At 40.7% G+C, this 15,836-nt stretch overlaps 1 protein-coding gene across 2 annotated transcripts; it reads left to right on the forward strand.

The window, feature by feature from the left end:
- LOC101161970 (DNA-binding protein RFX7) lies at positions 1-14,636 on the forward strand. Of its 2 annotated transcripts, XM_011476018.3 has the most exons (10): positions 1-551; positions 2,579-2,612; positions 3,483-3,568; positions 3,942-3,968; positions 4,059-4,181; positions 4,282-4,398; positions 7,119-7,203; positions 7,286-7,493; positions 8,212-8,510; positions 8,591-14,636. In XM_011476018.3, exons 1-10 carry the CDS (start codon positions 424-426, stop codon positions 11,867-11,869), a joined length of 4,386 nt encoding a protein of 1,461 aa, XP_011474320.1. In that variant the 5' UTR covers positions 1-423; the 3' UTR covers positions 11,870-14,636. The 2 variants fall into 2 exon arrangements, with proteins under 2 accessions (XP_011474320.1, XP_011474321.1); XM_011476019.3 differs by lacking the exon at positions 3,942-3,968.
- The last annotated feature ends 1,200 nt before the right edge of the window (positions 14,637-15,836 follow it).

The raw sequence follows: 15,836 nt of genomic DNA on the forward strand, positions 1-15,836 counted from the left end.
AACACACAATGATTGTTTTTCATGTGGTTATTTACGAATAAAGCATGGTTTTGTGAAGACTTTATTTTTATTTTTATTTATTTTTTTTGCTTGGACTGTTAAACCCCGCAGTACTTCCGGTCTGGTTCGCACCCGCTCTGTGGAACTTGACGCAGGCGGCTCGTCTGTGGCTGCTGCTGGCTGCTGCAGGCGTGCTATTTGCGGCAGTGGAGATACCTTTGCGAAATGCCTTTTGTATGCCCGGCTGTGCTTTTTGGTCTGCTTCTGTCAGGGTCTGATCCCAGTTTTTGTAGCCATGCTCTGCGGTGGATTCAGCAGGCTGTCCTAGCTGACTGAGCCGCTCCAGCAGCGGTGGGTCCGGTGCGGTGCACAGCCGGGGATGAGGCCTACTTGTTAAAGCTCCCCCACCACCCCTCCATCGCCATGGCTGATGATCAACAACAACCTGGTCAGAAGCCTGCCTCGGGATTAGGCTCTCTTCCAGCGCTCGTGCCAGGACTCCAGGGATCCGAGGCCAACGCGTTACAGTTCAAAATAAAGAATTCAATTTGGTAAGGATGCGCCCAGAGCAGCCATACTGTCCTTTTCGCTAGCCGTAGCCTCATAATTAGCGTGTCTAAGTACTCTGGATTGGCAGGGGTTGCACTGGTGCTGCACAAAGCGGCCCAGAATAACACGAGCCTGCCCGGGCTAGCCGCTAATATTTAACCGAACTACGAAGGCGGCGATGCGGGGGAGGCTGCGTGGCTCCCCCGCAGATGCTGTAATAACGCGGTAATGCAGGTGACTGCTCCGAGCTGATGCTGGGGATCGTTAGCATCGAGCCGCAGGAGGCCATGTTCTGATAGATGACAGCAAAGTGGAGCTGATGCTGATGACAGGTGTCAAAAGTCCACGCGCGGATTTCACGCGGGTCACCATGAACCTGCAGCCTCCATGCAGGATTTATGCTGTTTGTTTGTTTATACTGTCAGTTTTTTATTACCAGGATTACAGTGCACAGTTTCATTCAAATACACAGACATGTTTTTTTTTAAACCATGTAACTATATATTAACATATTTAGCTTTTAACTTTAAACTTTATTATATAGGAAATTTCAATCGGCATTTATGTTTTTGTTGAAAAATGTAGTCTGACCAAACTATAGAAAACAGCTTTGTCTAAACCCTTTGTGGAAGTTTTTGTTTTTGTTTTATTACCATTTATTTTTTTAACAGTACTTGCATGTCTTTAGTTGGGCCCCCTTACATTTTTACGTTAAACCCCACCACTGTTGCCATGATCCCATGTTTCAGCAGAAACATCAACAATGCAGTTCATGAACGGTGATCAGGTTTTTATGGGAAATAGGACCTCCACCAAAAATTAATTCAGTTTGGATTCATCCTTTTAATTCGATTTTCTATTCAGACCAATTTAATTAAAATTTTATTCATTAATAAATTAATTCAATGTTTATTTGTCAAATCTTCTGTCTAAAACCATTTTGTTTGGGTGTATTTTTTTTATATTTAAACAAATTAAACTTTCATTCGTATAACTGTTTTTTTTTCCCTTAAAAAAATAAATAAAATAAAAATAGCAGTAAAACTGCTTTAATAGAAATTAATGGGTTTGATCAATCAGTTTTGCATTTTAAAGTTTAACATCAGGTTATTGAGTATTCTAAGAAAATAAAAGCCTTCCATTAATCTGTAGACAGATAAATGCTCCCAGAAATGTCTTAGGCAACATAAATATCTGGGCCCACCTCTTGGTGGAGGCCTAACCCCTTTAAAAGCTACACCAGCATTCAGGCATTTCCTTAACCTCTGTGAGCAGAGCACAGTTTGAATTTTCTTTTCTGTCACATTTACGCATCTTGATTACAGATTTATAAGCCATTTTTCAATGCATGCAAATTGAAAATGAAGTTCTTGTTGGATCACAGTTTATAGTCTTAGTGCAACATTCAATTTGGTGTGCTTTTTATTTTATGTTTCCCAAAATGTGCTACTGAACTGTATTAAATATCAGCAATGTATTTGTGTATTTTAGGATAGTATCTTTTAAATGTCAAACTAATAAAACAAGAAATAAACATCATAAAAGTAAAACAATAATGACAACATTCAAAATTCGAATAGGGCTTTGGTTGAAGATTAAAAATGTATCAAGTCCTTTTTTCAGTTCAGTCCAAACTTACATTTATACAAAGTATATTTTTACAGTATTACAAAAGATAGACACATACACTGAAAACAATCAAATTTTGTACATGTCAAGGGATCTTGTTGATATATCTATTTACTAAATCGCCCCCTTTTCATTTCTTTGTTAGACCTGGTTATGTGGTATCTTCCAATGACTTCTAACACACATTTAACACGTGAGACCTGCAGCACAGACAAGAACTTATTGGAGTTTTAATGCTTCAATTGCTTTTTAAAAACTTTATACGTATAGACAAATTTCTGCAAATTGTAGTAATGTTTCATAAAAGCAATTATTATTTTAGAATGATTAGTCATTTGAGTGACAATATGTTCTGTTCCCATCATGTTGATTTAAGTGGTGTTCTCCTTTCTCCTTTTAGCAAATCTGTACAATCAAAAGTGGACGGCATACTGGTGAGTGTTCACGGATCTTTGGATTTCACAAAGCATTTTTGCTTTATATATGTGTACTTAAAAAATACAGTAAATGTCAAATATATTTTGACTACACCTGCCATTCTTTAAATTTCTTTTATATTCAGATGTTTTGAAAAGAATGTTCTTTTCTTAATAATTACTTGACATGTTTATCATGTGATATACATTATATACATATGTTGTACATCAGATTTTTGTCATGTGTATAACATTTTCATTTTAACAATCTTAGAAATGACTGAAAAAATGTGTTTGTGAGTGAACATTACACTTTCTGTTACATTTCTTTAGATTCTTGCTATTTGGGTCAGATTTGCATCACAGACTCTGTCAGTGTTTGTAACAACCCCCCCTTCTTTATTTTAGCCAGTTGGTTTTTCATTCCTAATTTATTTTGATCAAATATCAATTGATGAGCATCTGTGCAGAATGACACCACAAACAGTATTTACAAGGAAAGATTCTAAAAACCTTCTCTTAACCATATCTCCTTTCAAGATTCAATTATTTGTATTTTTATTCTTTTGCTTAGAAATATTTTTAGTACCTGAATGTATTACAGATGCTAAAAATAGAACAATAAATTGATTTAAAAAAAAAGAACTCTGATGGGCTTTTTTATCCAGTGACCCATAGATGCTCTACTATAAAACAGTTTTTCATTTACAGCTTAAAATTACATTAGTTGTTTGTTTTTTATTATGTTTTTGAACATATTCGTTTTTCCCCAAATATTTCATTAAAATTAAACCTGAGATGCAGTGAAAATGACAGCATGGTTGCCTCACACCTACTGTGAAAAGGTTGCTGAACTTGTTCCTTTTTGTGGTATTTTGTGTTCTGCAGCAAGATGTTGAGAAGTTTACAGACATCGAAAAACTCTACCTCTACCTTAAGTTGCCTTCTGGTCCCAGCAGTGGCAATGATAAAAGGTATGTGACGCCGACACATTTAACCCATAGACGCCTCTGGGCTCCTGGACTTTGTTCTTCTATCTCTTTCTCTCAGCCACACATGTACGCCCTGCTGTGCCTATTTTCACATCAGCAGCACTTATTCTCATAAATTCAAATCGCCTTTCATTGACTAAACACAGACATGGGTTAGGCTGATAGATGTTTGTCCTGATTACAAATCTGGGTCTTTTTCTTTTTTTTTCCTTTCATCTGTACGACTGATATTATTACAAACCAAACCACTGAAATGTGTAGATAATTGCAGTACCTAGCTGTCTGTGTTTCATTTGTTTCCCCATATCTATTCATCACCCCAATCCCCAAATTCTACCCATTTGGCCTAAGAAAGAGAGGGGACCTCCACTCCAGGATTATGGTATTCAAGTTTTTGTTTTAACAAGAAATGATGGGCAGCAGTCGAGAGCACCGCCTCAACAAATGGGCTTTTCTTGTGCGTTGATTTCAGTGATCAGAGTTCCATGTCATCAAGTCGCACTCAACAGATGTATGCGTTCAACTGGATACGCAATCACCTGGAGGAGCACCCAGAGACATCGCTCCCAAAGCAAGAGGTGTATGATGAATACAAGTGAGTGCTGCTAAGTAAATAGCAAAAACCGAGGAACGTATAAAAATTACACACCGGATTTGGTATAATTCTGTTTTATTTGGGTTGTTGTCTTTACCAGGAGCTATTGTGACAATCTCGGCTACAATCCACTGAGTGCTGCAGACTTTGGGAAGATAATGAAGAACGTCTTTCCGAACATGAAGGCACGTCGACTGGGAATGAGGGGAAAATCCAAATATCCTTTCAGTCTAAATGACTAATGAAGCAGAGAGGCTGCAGATCATTAAAATCTCTTAAAAAGTCCTAAATATAATTGACCTAAGATAAGACAGTGCTGCAGTGGTTAGCGCTTTTTCCTCACAGCAAGAAGGCCCCCAGTTCAAGTCCCGGCTGGGGGACATGAAAAACACAACATCAATGGGGGACCTTTCTGTGTGGAGTTTGCATGTTCTCCCCGTGCATGCGTGGGTTCTCTCCAGGATCTCTGGCTTCCTCCCACTGTCCAAAAACATGCTTCATAGGTCATATAAGGTCACAAACTGGTCGTAAATACTAGAAATGTCCCAATCTGATCACGTGATTGGAAATCGGGCCCAGAGACGTAGTTTCAGCCTCAATGTTGTATCAGGGATAGGATATTTTTTTTGTTCTTATTATGAACAGCGCTATATATTTCCAGCTTATTATTACAGATAAATACTCTACTGGAAGGCTGCATATCATGAATGGATCCTGACATTTTATCACTGTTAAGCACAGCAGAATATGGCACCAGTTTGAGCAGGAGGCACACAAAAACAGTTCCAGGCTCAATAACTCATTTTAGAAACATTTCAAACTGACAGCCAAGTGTCTCTATTGGTTTGTCTTAACTCAAACAACGACATACGTAGTCATTAAAAAAATAAAAGACTGGGTTTTTGTTTTCTTTTCAAGAGAATAGCTCTCTCCGTGGTGCTGACAGACAGACGGCAGTGAGACGGCTGCCAAGGGACCGTCTTTAAAGTGCAAGCTTCGGAAAAAAGATATTGAAAAAAAAGAAATCCATAATCTCTCAAAAACAACCAAAACAAATAAATGCTTAACTTGGTATGAGCTAGTCATGAAAACTACAATTTTAAAATAAATTGATAAATTTTTAAGGATTTTTTAAAAAGAAATGTGAATCGGATATGATCAGAAATGTTCAGTAGTTCTGAAGATACTAAAACTATTGTCACCAAACTTTCTCAGCTAATTATAACCTATTTTTACTAGTTAATAGTTAAATATTTTTTCTAGTTGCAATGTTTTGACTTGATTGTTCAAACTACTTCACAGAAGTGCTCTGTTTAAGTGTTGAATTCTAAAATAAAGTTAATAAAAGAAAAATTGGGGACAACCAGGTTCTGTTTATTAAATTTGTTCACTTTTTAAATGTGTTACAAAAATATCAGAGCGGGACTATGAATCACATCAAGGCCAAAAAACACCTGATCTGGACATCCCTAGTAAATATGTTTTCTCCAGCTAGCTAATACATTTAGTCCGCTGCATCTGATTTTAGCTTCAGCACCAACAGAACTGACACCAGAACCTGACTTTCAAAGAATAACGTTTAAACAGTTTTGAAAAGCCTTATCCTAAATGTCCAACCACCTGAATACCACCTGATGGATTTACCAGCGTTGTCCCCCCCGATTGTGTGTCCTTTGTAGAGCAGATGCACTTAGTGTTGCTATGGCATCTTTTTTGCGCCTGAATTTGGGCCACTGTGCGGAATTTGATGGCTTTTCACATTTAGGTTTAAAAACACCTGATCATCTCCATTAAAATAAAAAAACTGCTTGAAAGCAGAGTGCAGACAAACTGTTCAAGACTGAAAAACACTGCCTGCAAAAATGCGTACAAACGTCAGGTTTAAAGCCAATGGCTGAGAGATTATATACCTCACAGTAAAGAGTGCATGATTGTAGTGTTTTTAAAGTAAGCATGGCAAATATTCATTCAGAATGGACAAGATAGACAAACCGATAAAACCGTGCTTCTGTCAGCAGCAAACCAAGAACGATTATTTTGTTGTATGCGCTTTCTAATTATTTAAACCTGCTCTGTGTGTTAAAACCAGCAAAGTGGAAGAACCTGATGCTCTGAGTTCCAGAAAAACAATCCACGAGTGGTAATGTCTGAGTTAAAAAAAAAAGAAAGAAAATGATCATTTTAAACGATACAAATAATCGGCTGAATTATGGAATTTAAAAACTGGCTTACTGTCAAAGGGGTCATGCAAAAGAGAATTTAAATGACACTATGTGTCTTTTGCAGTTCTATTAAGTGTAACACCATATAATACTTAAACATTATAATGTTTACAATTAAACAGGGCATCAAATAAAATCCTATTTGCCTTGGTCATTTAAAATGTATAAATCACAGAATTTTTTTTTTGAACAAAATTGCAATACGATCAATTTCCAAAACCGTTCAGGAAAAATTATACATTAAATGTTTTTTAGGCAAATTACAAGATGTGTTCGCAAAACAGCAACAATGGCTTTTTTTTTTTCAAAATCTTCGGGCAGTGTCGTACTGTGTGGCTTAAAGTCTTTAATGTCTTTAAATCTTTAGGTACTCTGTAATGTTTTACTGTGCTTTTCTCCCCCATGAGCAATGCGATCTGATCATGTTTCACCTCAAACCAAGACAAACGTCTAGTAAAGTTTTCTTTAAACTCTTTTGTAATTGTTTGTGTAGTCTTGGTATTAAAAAAAATGGGAACTAACCGCATCACCATATAGTTACGGCATCATTTTCCAAATAATAATAGAACTATTATTACATGTTTTAATGCTGTTAAATGAAATTAAGTCAACTTTACATTTTTCTTTGCTTACATGCAAATCAAGAAAGGTTTAGAACTGGAGAACAGTGATGTGGCCAGGCTCAACTTGTTTTGAAGCCTTAACTCCCTTGCACATACTGTTATAGCGGGTTAAGGAAGAAAGCTTTTGTTCACATGCCATCCCTACCCAATCTGGATCTACAGAAATCTGGGGATGGGGTAAGCCCACTCTACCACACATGCATTTAATCTAGTTTTCAGTTACCTTTCAACTCATCGCTTCAACTCTGTCTTCTAATAGTGTGAGCTGATGGAGCCAACAGGCCAGTCTCCAAGCGCTGAGGATGAAATGAGATCTGCAGCATGTGGACTGGTGTGCGAGTGGGCTCAGAAAGTCCTGAGTCGACAGTTTGATAGCGTGGAGGACTTAGCCCGCTTTCTTCTTAATAGCCACTACATTGGTACTAAGTCCATGGCTGCACTTACTGTTATGACTGGAACCCCCACAGGTAGAGATGGCAGCTCTTCTCTTTGTTTTATATGCTCATGTTTTCATTTAGTGTTGCCTCATTAAGGTGTGTTCACACCAAATCTGATTCACGCATCTCCAGTTTCAGTGTTAGATCAATGTACAGATGTGATCAGAGGTCCTGCTGTGCAATTGGAGCGTCAGCCGTGGCGCGGCGGTCTAGCAGCAGCACGCTTCGGGCGTCGTAAAACAATTTGGATAACAACCTGGCATGTCCATAGGCCGTCACTCACACGCAGCTTTTGCAGTAGATGGTGAAGTTCACCGTACTGGGAGAGTCTCTGAAGGATCTCATGAACTCAGACACGGAGACACGTTTACTAACGTCTTTGTAGAGGTCTTTAAAATAAATAAATCTGATTCCTCAACATCATCTTGAGATATACAATCAGTGCTCCCATGTAGCGATGAGGCTAAAAACTCCTTCCACATGCGCCTGGAGCGTCAGGTTTATGAACACAATTTTGGACAAGCGTTAAGCATTGAATTTGACACGCAAATTGTGTTTGGTGTGAACATTAGAGGTACAAACAAATGAATTTGTAAAGGCTTTCAATGCACCATCATGGTTCTGAAAATGCATGGTACGTCTCACGATCGCCGTTAACTTTTAAAATGTTTTCAGTGACAAAAAGCACTAAGTGGCAATCATCAGTTGTCTGTCTCCTACAAATCTTTGCATTGATGTTGTTGTGCAGGGATTAAGACTCCAACTCCAGCCTCTGCGTTTGTGCCCACTGCTGAGGCCAACTCATTCCAGCCCCAGGTGAAGACCCTGCCTTCACCGTCTGTTGATGCAAAACAGCAACTCCAACGCAAAATCCAGAAAAAGCAGCAGGAGCAGAAGCTTCACTCACCCCTGCCTACAGGGGAGTCACAAGTCAAGCGAACAGAGGCCAGTACCCCCGGGCCCACCATCCCCTGTGGCAGCCCAGCTCTGCTTTCCCCTCAGCCCACCATAGGAATTGTAGTTGCGGCTGTTCCTAGCCCAGTGACGGTATGTGGCCATCACTCTTTCATATTGTTTCACTTTTTACGGCTGTACGTGAATTCACTAAAATAACTTTTTCCTTGCAGGTACAGAGAAACAGGCAGTTAATGACCTCACCTAGTCCTGTAGGAACCGCAGAAGGCAAAGTGTTGCCTGTGAATTTCCAAGTTGTCACTCAATCTCTCAAACAGTCTCCCAAAACCCCACAAAACATCCCTGCCAGTCCTGTTGGTGACCGCCTGGCAAGACACGGCACACGGTACGCCCAAATCCTACCCAAGCCCTCTGCCACCAGTGCCATCACACTGCGCTCTCCCCCGACGCTGCTGATCACCAACAGCCCCATTAAAACTGTGATGCCCAATCCCCATGTCAGCTCGGTCAATGTGGTGAAGATGACAGCCATCGCTTTGGCACCAAGTAATAGCAGTAGTAACGGCAACAACTCAACGGTGCGACCGGCCTCAGCTGGTGTGAGTGCTGCAACTGTTTCAGATGATTCCCAGCATTTGCAGAGTGCGAGCTCTGCTGCCACACAGCCTTCTTTAGTCAGACCTGGTGCCACAACATCATCCGCAGCCCTTTCCTCTGACAACAAAGGCGGGTCTGAAGTCGGCATTGACAATAGCTCCATATCTGTTGCAGAAAAGCATGCTGTCGGAGCTAAAGAGGAAAGAGTGGCTAAGTTCAGAGCTGCCAGTGAACCAACTTTCCTCGTTAAGTGTCCTCCTGGAGCAGAAAAGGGGATTAGGATAAAACACGATGCCATATCCTCTCCCACCTCCATATCTGTAATTGGAACTCTAGACAGCAATAACAGCAACTGCCAAGACAGTACTTTGTACTTGACTGTTGATAATCACAACTCCAATGGAAACGCATCCTCTCACGGCTCTGCTGCGGTTATCCAGACATCGAGTGATCCCTGCTCAGATGCTAAGAGCCCTAGAAAGCGCACAGCTGCAGAATCCCATGCTATTCCTGTAAAGAGAGTGTTTATTTCACAACAGCCACTTGCTACAATTGACAATCCCAAACCTGGGGTGGGTGCTGCAGTGAAGAGGATTCCCAGACCAGGAACCCCAGCTAGACCAGAGAGTGCCCCCTGTAAAGGGACAGCAAAACACACACCTGTAGGGCCCACACAGATCCTTGCACTCACTGACGCGCCCATCGCTCACACAGAGGGAACTCCGACTGTCGTCAAACAGCAAAGTATGATGGTGAAACATGAAGATCACTCCATCAGTGCTGACAGCAGTGCCTCTGATCAGGCGTTGCTGCAGCACATCACTGGGGACTCCCGTGCCATACCAACCAACTCAGGACCACACGAAGCCTCTGCGATGAGTGATTTAAAGAGCACAATATGGGAGACACAGCAGATACCAGCAGAACACAAGCAACCCCCTCCTGACCAAATTTCTATGATAACTCAACCTTCTGAGGCCTCCCGTCAGCTCACCCTCGCACAGGAGATGGTGGACTTTCCAGGCACTCAGACGAGCATGGAGTACTTCCCATTCAACGATGACGACATGACTCAAGACAGCATAGTGGAGGAGCTAGTCCAAATGGAGGAGCAGATGAAGCTGAAAGGTCTTTTTGGTAGCTGTGGCGATGTCTCCCTGCCAGGTCAGTCAACCAACAACCAAGGCTCCATCCTCAGTGCTCACCAGGCCAGTGCTACCTTCTACCACTCTGCTCACAGCAGCACGACTCCTGTTCAAACTCCCACTCCAACACCAACCCCAACACCCACCCCCACCTCCGAAATGACACTCGCACACAGCCTGACTAGAGAAAGCCCATGCTCCCGTATGGCCCCGGTTACCCCAGTAGATGGAGCCATGGGTCGCCACACCCCCATCAGCACACCGCTTTCTAACTGCAGCAGCAGCGTACCCCCAAGTCCAGTGGAGTGCAGGAACCCGTTTGCTTTCACTCCCATTAACTCAAGCATCACTGGGTACCATGATGCAAGTATCGTCTCAAGCAGTCCTGTTAAGCCCATGCAAAGACCCATGGCAACACACCCCGACAAGGCCAAGCTGGAATGGATCAATAACCGCTACAACAGCAACTCTGTAGGCCCGTTGTCCAACCACAGCATCAGTATTCTACCCAGCTATCAAGACTTGGTTGATGATCAGTTCCGCAAACCACATGCATTCGCGATTCCCGGCCAGTCATTTCAGTCTCAGTCAAGACAGGACGCAACTGTTTTGGGCCGCTTGACTCCCATTTCTCCTGTGCAGCAACAGCAACTGGTGACAAGTGTTACCACTCCTACAAAAGAGGAGAGCTTTGCTGTGCCTGCACCATTGGACAACAAGGCCTCAACATCATCTACATCCAGTACTTTTCGTTGCCGTAGTGTTAGCCCAGCAGTGCGACAGCGAAATTTCAGTGGCAACACCGCCCCTCAGCCCACCACCACAAGTACAACAATGACAACTCGAGCTGTAGTCTCACCCTTTAACTCCCCCATCACCTCTGAGGTGCTCAATATCCTGTCCAACAGCCAGACAGTCGGCTCTGTGCACTGCATGGTCCAGCGTAGCCAGTCTGTGCCTCTAAACATCATGATGCAAAGCGAGATGCTTCCCGTGCAGGCTCAGAGCAACACCACCAAGATCACAAATGTACTTCTCAGCAAGATGGACGCAGAGGGAGATGATTCAGTCCGTGGTCTGGGTATAAACAACCTCCCCTCTAACTACACAGCTCGTATGAATCTCACGCAGATCCTGGAGACTACTCCTGGGTTTGCAGGAGGAACCGCTCACCAGACTTCGCTGCCCGTCAGCTCCAGTCCTGCTGCTTTCGAGCTCCAGCAGCATGGCTACCTCACCACTGGCAGTGGAGAGCAGGTGAGTTTCTCTACTGAAGACAACCAAGCACAAGCGGGTCCTGGTGAACAAGACCAGCAGCAGCTCCAACAGGATCCTGTGCAGACACGACCACAACTCCTCCTCCAGAGCACACAGCAGCAGGAGGCAGAGGACGAACAACAACAGCTCAATTTCAACAACACTGTCAAGGACTTGCTGGGGGAGGATGGCCTCAACCCCAGCTCCCAGTTGGTAGGCCAGGTAGCTTCAGAGCTCAACGCTGTGGCATCAGACTTCTCAAATGAAATCAGACTGACCTCAGATCTGTCCAGTAGCATCACTGACCTTAACACGCTGGACACCAACTTGCTGTTTGATCCCAATCAGCAGCAGGAACAATATGAAGACTCTACACTGGAAGAACTGAAGAACGACCCGCTTTTTCAGCAGATATGCAGTGATACTGTGAACTCTGGTTTTGACTGGCTAGAAAGCAAAGACCAGCCGACTACAGTAGAGATGCTGGGCTAACCTTATATTTTATTCTGTATAATTTCTGTCCTCTGTTGTGTGGTACATATGTAGTATATCCGTTTTCAATCATAGTTCGTTGGGATTTGTCTGGACTTTGCCATTTTTTTTTGTTCAAAGTGCCAGGCCACCAGAAAATCTCTCCTTACTGACATTTTAGGATTTCTCTCCTTCGTCATTTGTCATCCAGGGTTTCAGCATTTAACCACTGTTCCTCCTTCTCTGAAAACAGAAATGTAAGCATTTCAGGCAGGAGGCTGGTGTTTATTAATGCAATATTCATATTTCACGAACAATTAAAAGGTGGGATGGTTAGGAAATCTGGCACAAAAGACTTCACCAAATGCTGTTGTTGTGCACGATTTACACTCTGTGCAGTTCAAGTTCAACCAAATGGAGCCGGTATTGTAAATGCACACAATAGTCGTAGTACGTTTGCCTGCCATATCTAAATATTCAAAAGGGTGGCATCTTAAGCTACCAGGTGCTGAATTTATGACATAATCTTTATATTTTATCATGTGCTTAATCAGTGGGAAACTGATACACATCTGAGCATTGTACATGAGTGAAATTTTCTTAAAACCTGTACTTCTTGTACTCTTTAATATCTTATAAAGGGAGTAGATGAGTCAGCAGGGAGAAGATGGAGATTCAGGCCACTGAATGGACTATATATTGAAAGGAATCAACAACTGGCTGCCTTATTTCTGAAGTCCAGGGCCTTATGCCATCTTTGAAAAGACTGTGTACAACTTTGATGTTAAAATATCTGCAGAACCATCCAGAGCTTCATCCAACCAAGGCAGCTGTTACGCTGATACTTTCAGTAGTATTTCTTATTCCGTTTTTCTTCTTCTTTTTTTCGTGTGTTGCAGTGTTAAACTATGGTTGAACTTGTATAGGTTAACTAGTTGGCTAGGTTTGCCCTGAACCTAGGTGGATTTTGACAATATGCTATGCTGTTACTTCACGAAAAACCACGGCAGGCACATTTTCAGTCTTATCTGTTCAGTTGTTTTGAAAATGCTGCATTCCCAACTTGGATCACAGTGTCAGTGGTATGGCGATTTGTTTTGCTACCCAGAAGGCCCAGAAGCTGACACGTATGTCATCTGGAGATGAGAGGGAAAATGATGTTTGTAGAGGTCCGGCCTTGTGTCCATACCAAAGACGATCAATTTGAGATTACCACACATAGAAATAACTCCAAGTAACCATTCGAAACAACGGGAAGCAGGCAGCCACACAGATATTAGAATTCTATTGCATTTGAGGAAAATAATTTAGTTGCGTAAACCTTATGTACAGTTTGTAAATTTGTGAAAAGGTCACCGTCCTATGTTTTATAGGCAACCATGGACCTGAAAGCATGTTGAAACCATCACTGCTAGCCAGGTAGGCTCTGTGACACAGTAGGACGCTTGCTTGAGTTTTTTGGCTATTGTCAATGTTGTACAAGTCATGTTTAAGCTCCATCTGTAAATAGGATAGATACATAGAGATTTGATGTATCAAGACACTATATTATGGCCATTATTCTAGCTAAGTATGTGCCATTTAAAAAGAAAAAAAGGCTTAACAGATTTATAGTTGGAAAGATAATGTATGTTGTGTGTTACATTTCTGGCTCTGTGTTGTAACAGTAATGCTGTCTGGTCTTGCTTGCTGATTTTATTTTATTTTTTTTTTTTTTTTAAAGGTAATGGGGCTCTGCTGTTGCAGAAGTGGTGTGTGCTTTGAGCAGGATCAATAGCATGATGTATTGAGAAAAAAAAAACACTTGTGATACTGTTAGCTGGTTGCAGACATTTCTGTGACGGACATTGTGCTCAGAGTTTTTCAGCAGACACTGGAAAAAAAAAGAAAAAAAACAACTTGTGTTTCAACAAAGTTTGGAGGTTAACGTGATTGCACTAAATTTTTACAACACATGGCTTTGCCACATCTTTCTGAAAAAAAAAGAAAAGAAAAGATGGATGCCCGCATAAAAAAGAAGAAAGAAACATTTTTTGACAAGATGAGTACAGAAATTAATGGACTGTCAGAAAATGAATAATTGTCTTGTAGCAAAATGTGCTTTAATCTCAGTGAGATACACATTTCTTACTCATTCTCATACACGAGAATACAAAGCATTGAGGGAAAAAAAAGTTAAATAACCTTTTAAAACCTACATGCTCATTATGTTGATTAATGATTGTACGCACGCATGTGTGATCACTTCTGTTGTGTTTTGCATTCTTGGTAACCACTGTCTTTTGTGATTTGGGCAGGTTCTGTTAACCAGACTGGCAGTGCTAGTTCCATTTTTATTACATAACCTTGTTTTTTTTGCTGTTTACTAAGTTAATGTTATTCTATATGTTATGTTGACTACAGGTTTTTTGATGATTTCTTATTTTGCAAAAAGCATTTGTGAAAATACTGAGTACTTACTCTCTTTTTATTTCTTTTCTAACAACATGGCACTGATATTTGAATTTGACTGAAGGAAATGCACCTCCTTATGATTACAGAAACTCCATCAAGCAGTGACTCTGATTCTTAACCTTTTACTGATCCAAATCTGTATGACTATGTTGTCCATTTTTACTATTAGAAAAAAAAAGAAGAAAACCCTCCTCTGTGATGTTGTCTGGTGTTCTGCTTAATGTACAGTAGCTTGTTAATATTGCAAATGCATTGTTTCTTTTTTCAATGGAAAGTACTCACTGGTGAGATTTTTAAAGTGGTTTTAAAAGCCAATAAACCTTTTTTTAAGGAATGTTGTGGTCACGTATTTTCTGGAAAAGTCCTTTAAATTGCCTCACAGCATGGTTAAAAACTAAACAATATCAAACTTTACTTTTGATCAAAAATTAGTAACATAAGTGTGCAAGTATTTAAGATTTGGTATTTACTTAAGGTGGCACTGGTTATGCTGTAGACACTAAAAACTATTCCTTGAAAGTCTAAGAATTAGAGTATAGACCTTTCAACTCAGAAGCTGTTAATTAGATTTTTGCCCAACTCTTAAGATGAAAGTGTTCATTATTTCACACAAATAAACAACAACTTGTGATTCATTTGCTTTAAATAAATCCTTATATTTGTCCAGATACATTAATGCAGCTGAAATCATTTCCATCTCCCTCTGACCATGAGGTTGGAGGTCATCAGCTCTTCAGATGACATCTGAAGTCAGGGGGGGTTGACCTCTTCTTTGGAAGAGGTTTCAGCCAATCACAGTTCAGATCACTGCTCCTTCACTCTGCTTTCCCAGGGCCTCATGGTATTCAAACATGTTAATGACCTTAACCCTATTGATCATGGCCAAACAGATGGACCTTAAGCCATGTGGAGCATGGTGGACAGCTCAGCCTCCACAGTTTGACATATAGTGATTTGGCTAAATCTGCAAGGAAAGTATCATTGTTGGATAACCTCCTCCTGATTTAGAGTTTCATATTATACTATAGTAGTTTCACAAGGCAGTTCATTTTGATATCATTTGATCATATTTATGCAAAGGAAATGTTTTTGATTGAGGTCCACCATTCTATCTTTTAAGATGTAAAATATATATATATATTTGCACAGAAAACCAAGTAACACTGAGGCATATGTTTTGTTTTAAAATTCAGCACAGATTTTTGTTTTTTTTCCAATATATGTCCAAATTATCTTAAGTTGTTTTTTCTGAAACCATCTCATTTGACATCTGCTCTAAATAATATCTTCAAGGGTTTAGATGACGAAATCAATAGTTGGCTGCAATCAATATATAATTACACTCTTGTGTCCTCATTTGATTGGATATTGAAGTGCGGAGGTGCTTGCTTGTGATGCTAATCCTTTGGACAGCATTTGCAGACACAGGTACAAATGGAGTTTTAGAGGTTTTGCAGGTTTAGAAGTATGTGCCAGTCTGAAAATATGACCTGTAAAAAAAGAAAACAAGAGAAAGTTATTTTGCTGTTACAGC

Source organism: Oryzias latipes, chromosome 6, assembly GCF_002234675.1.
Source record: "Oryzias latipes chromosome 6, ASM223467v1".
Lineage (NCBI taxonomy): Eukaryota > Metazoa > Chordata > Actinopteri > Beloniformes > Adrianichthyidae > Oryzias > Oryzias latipes.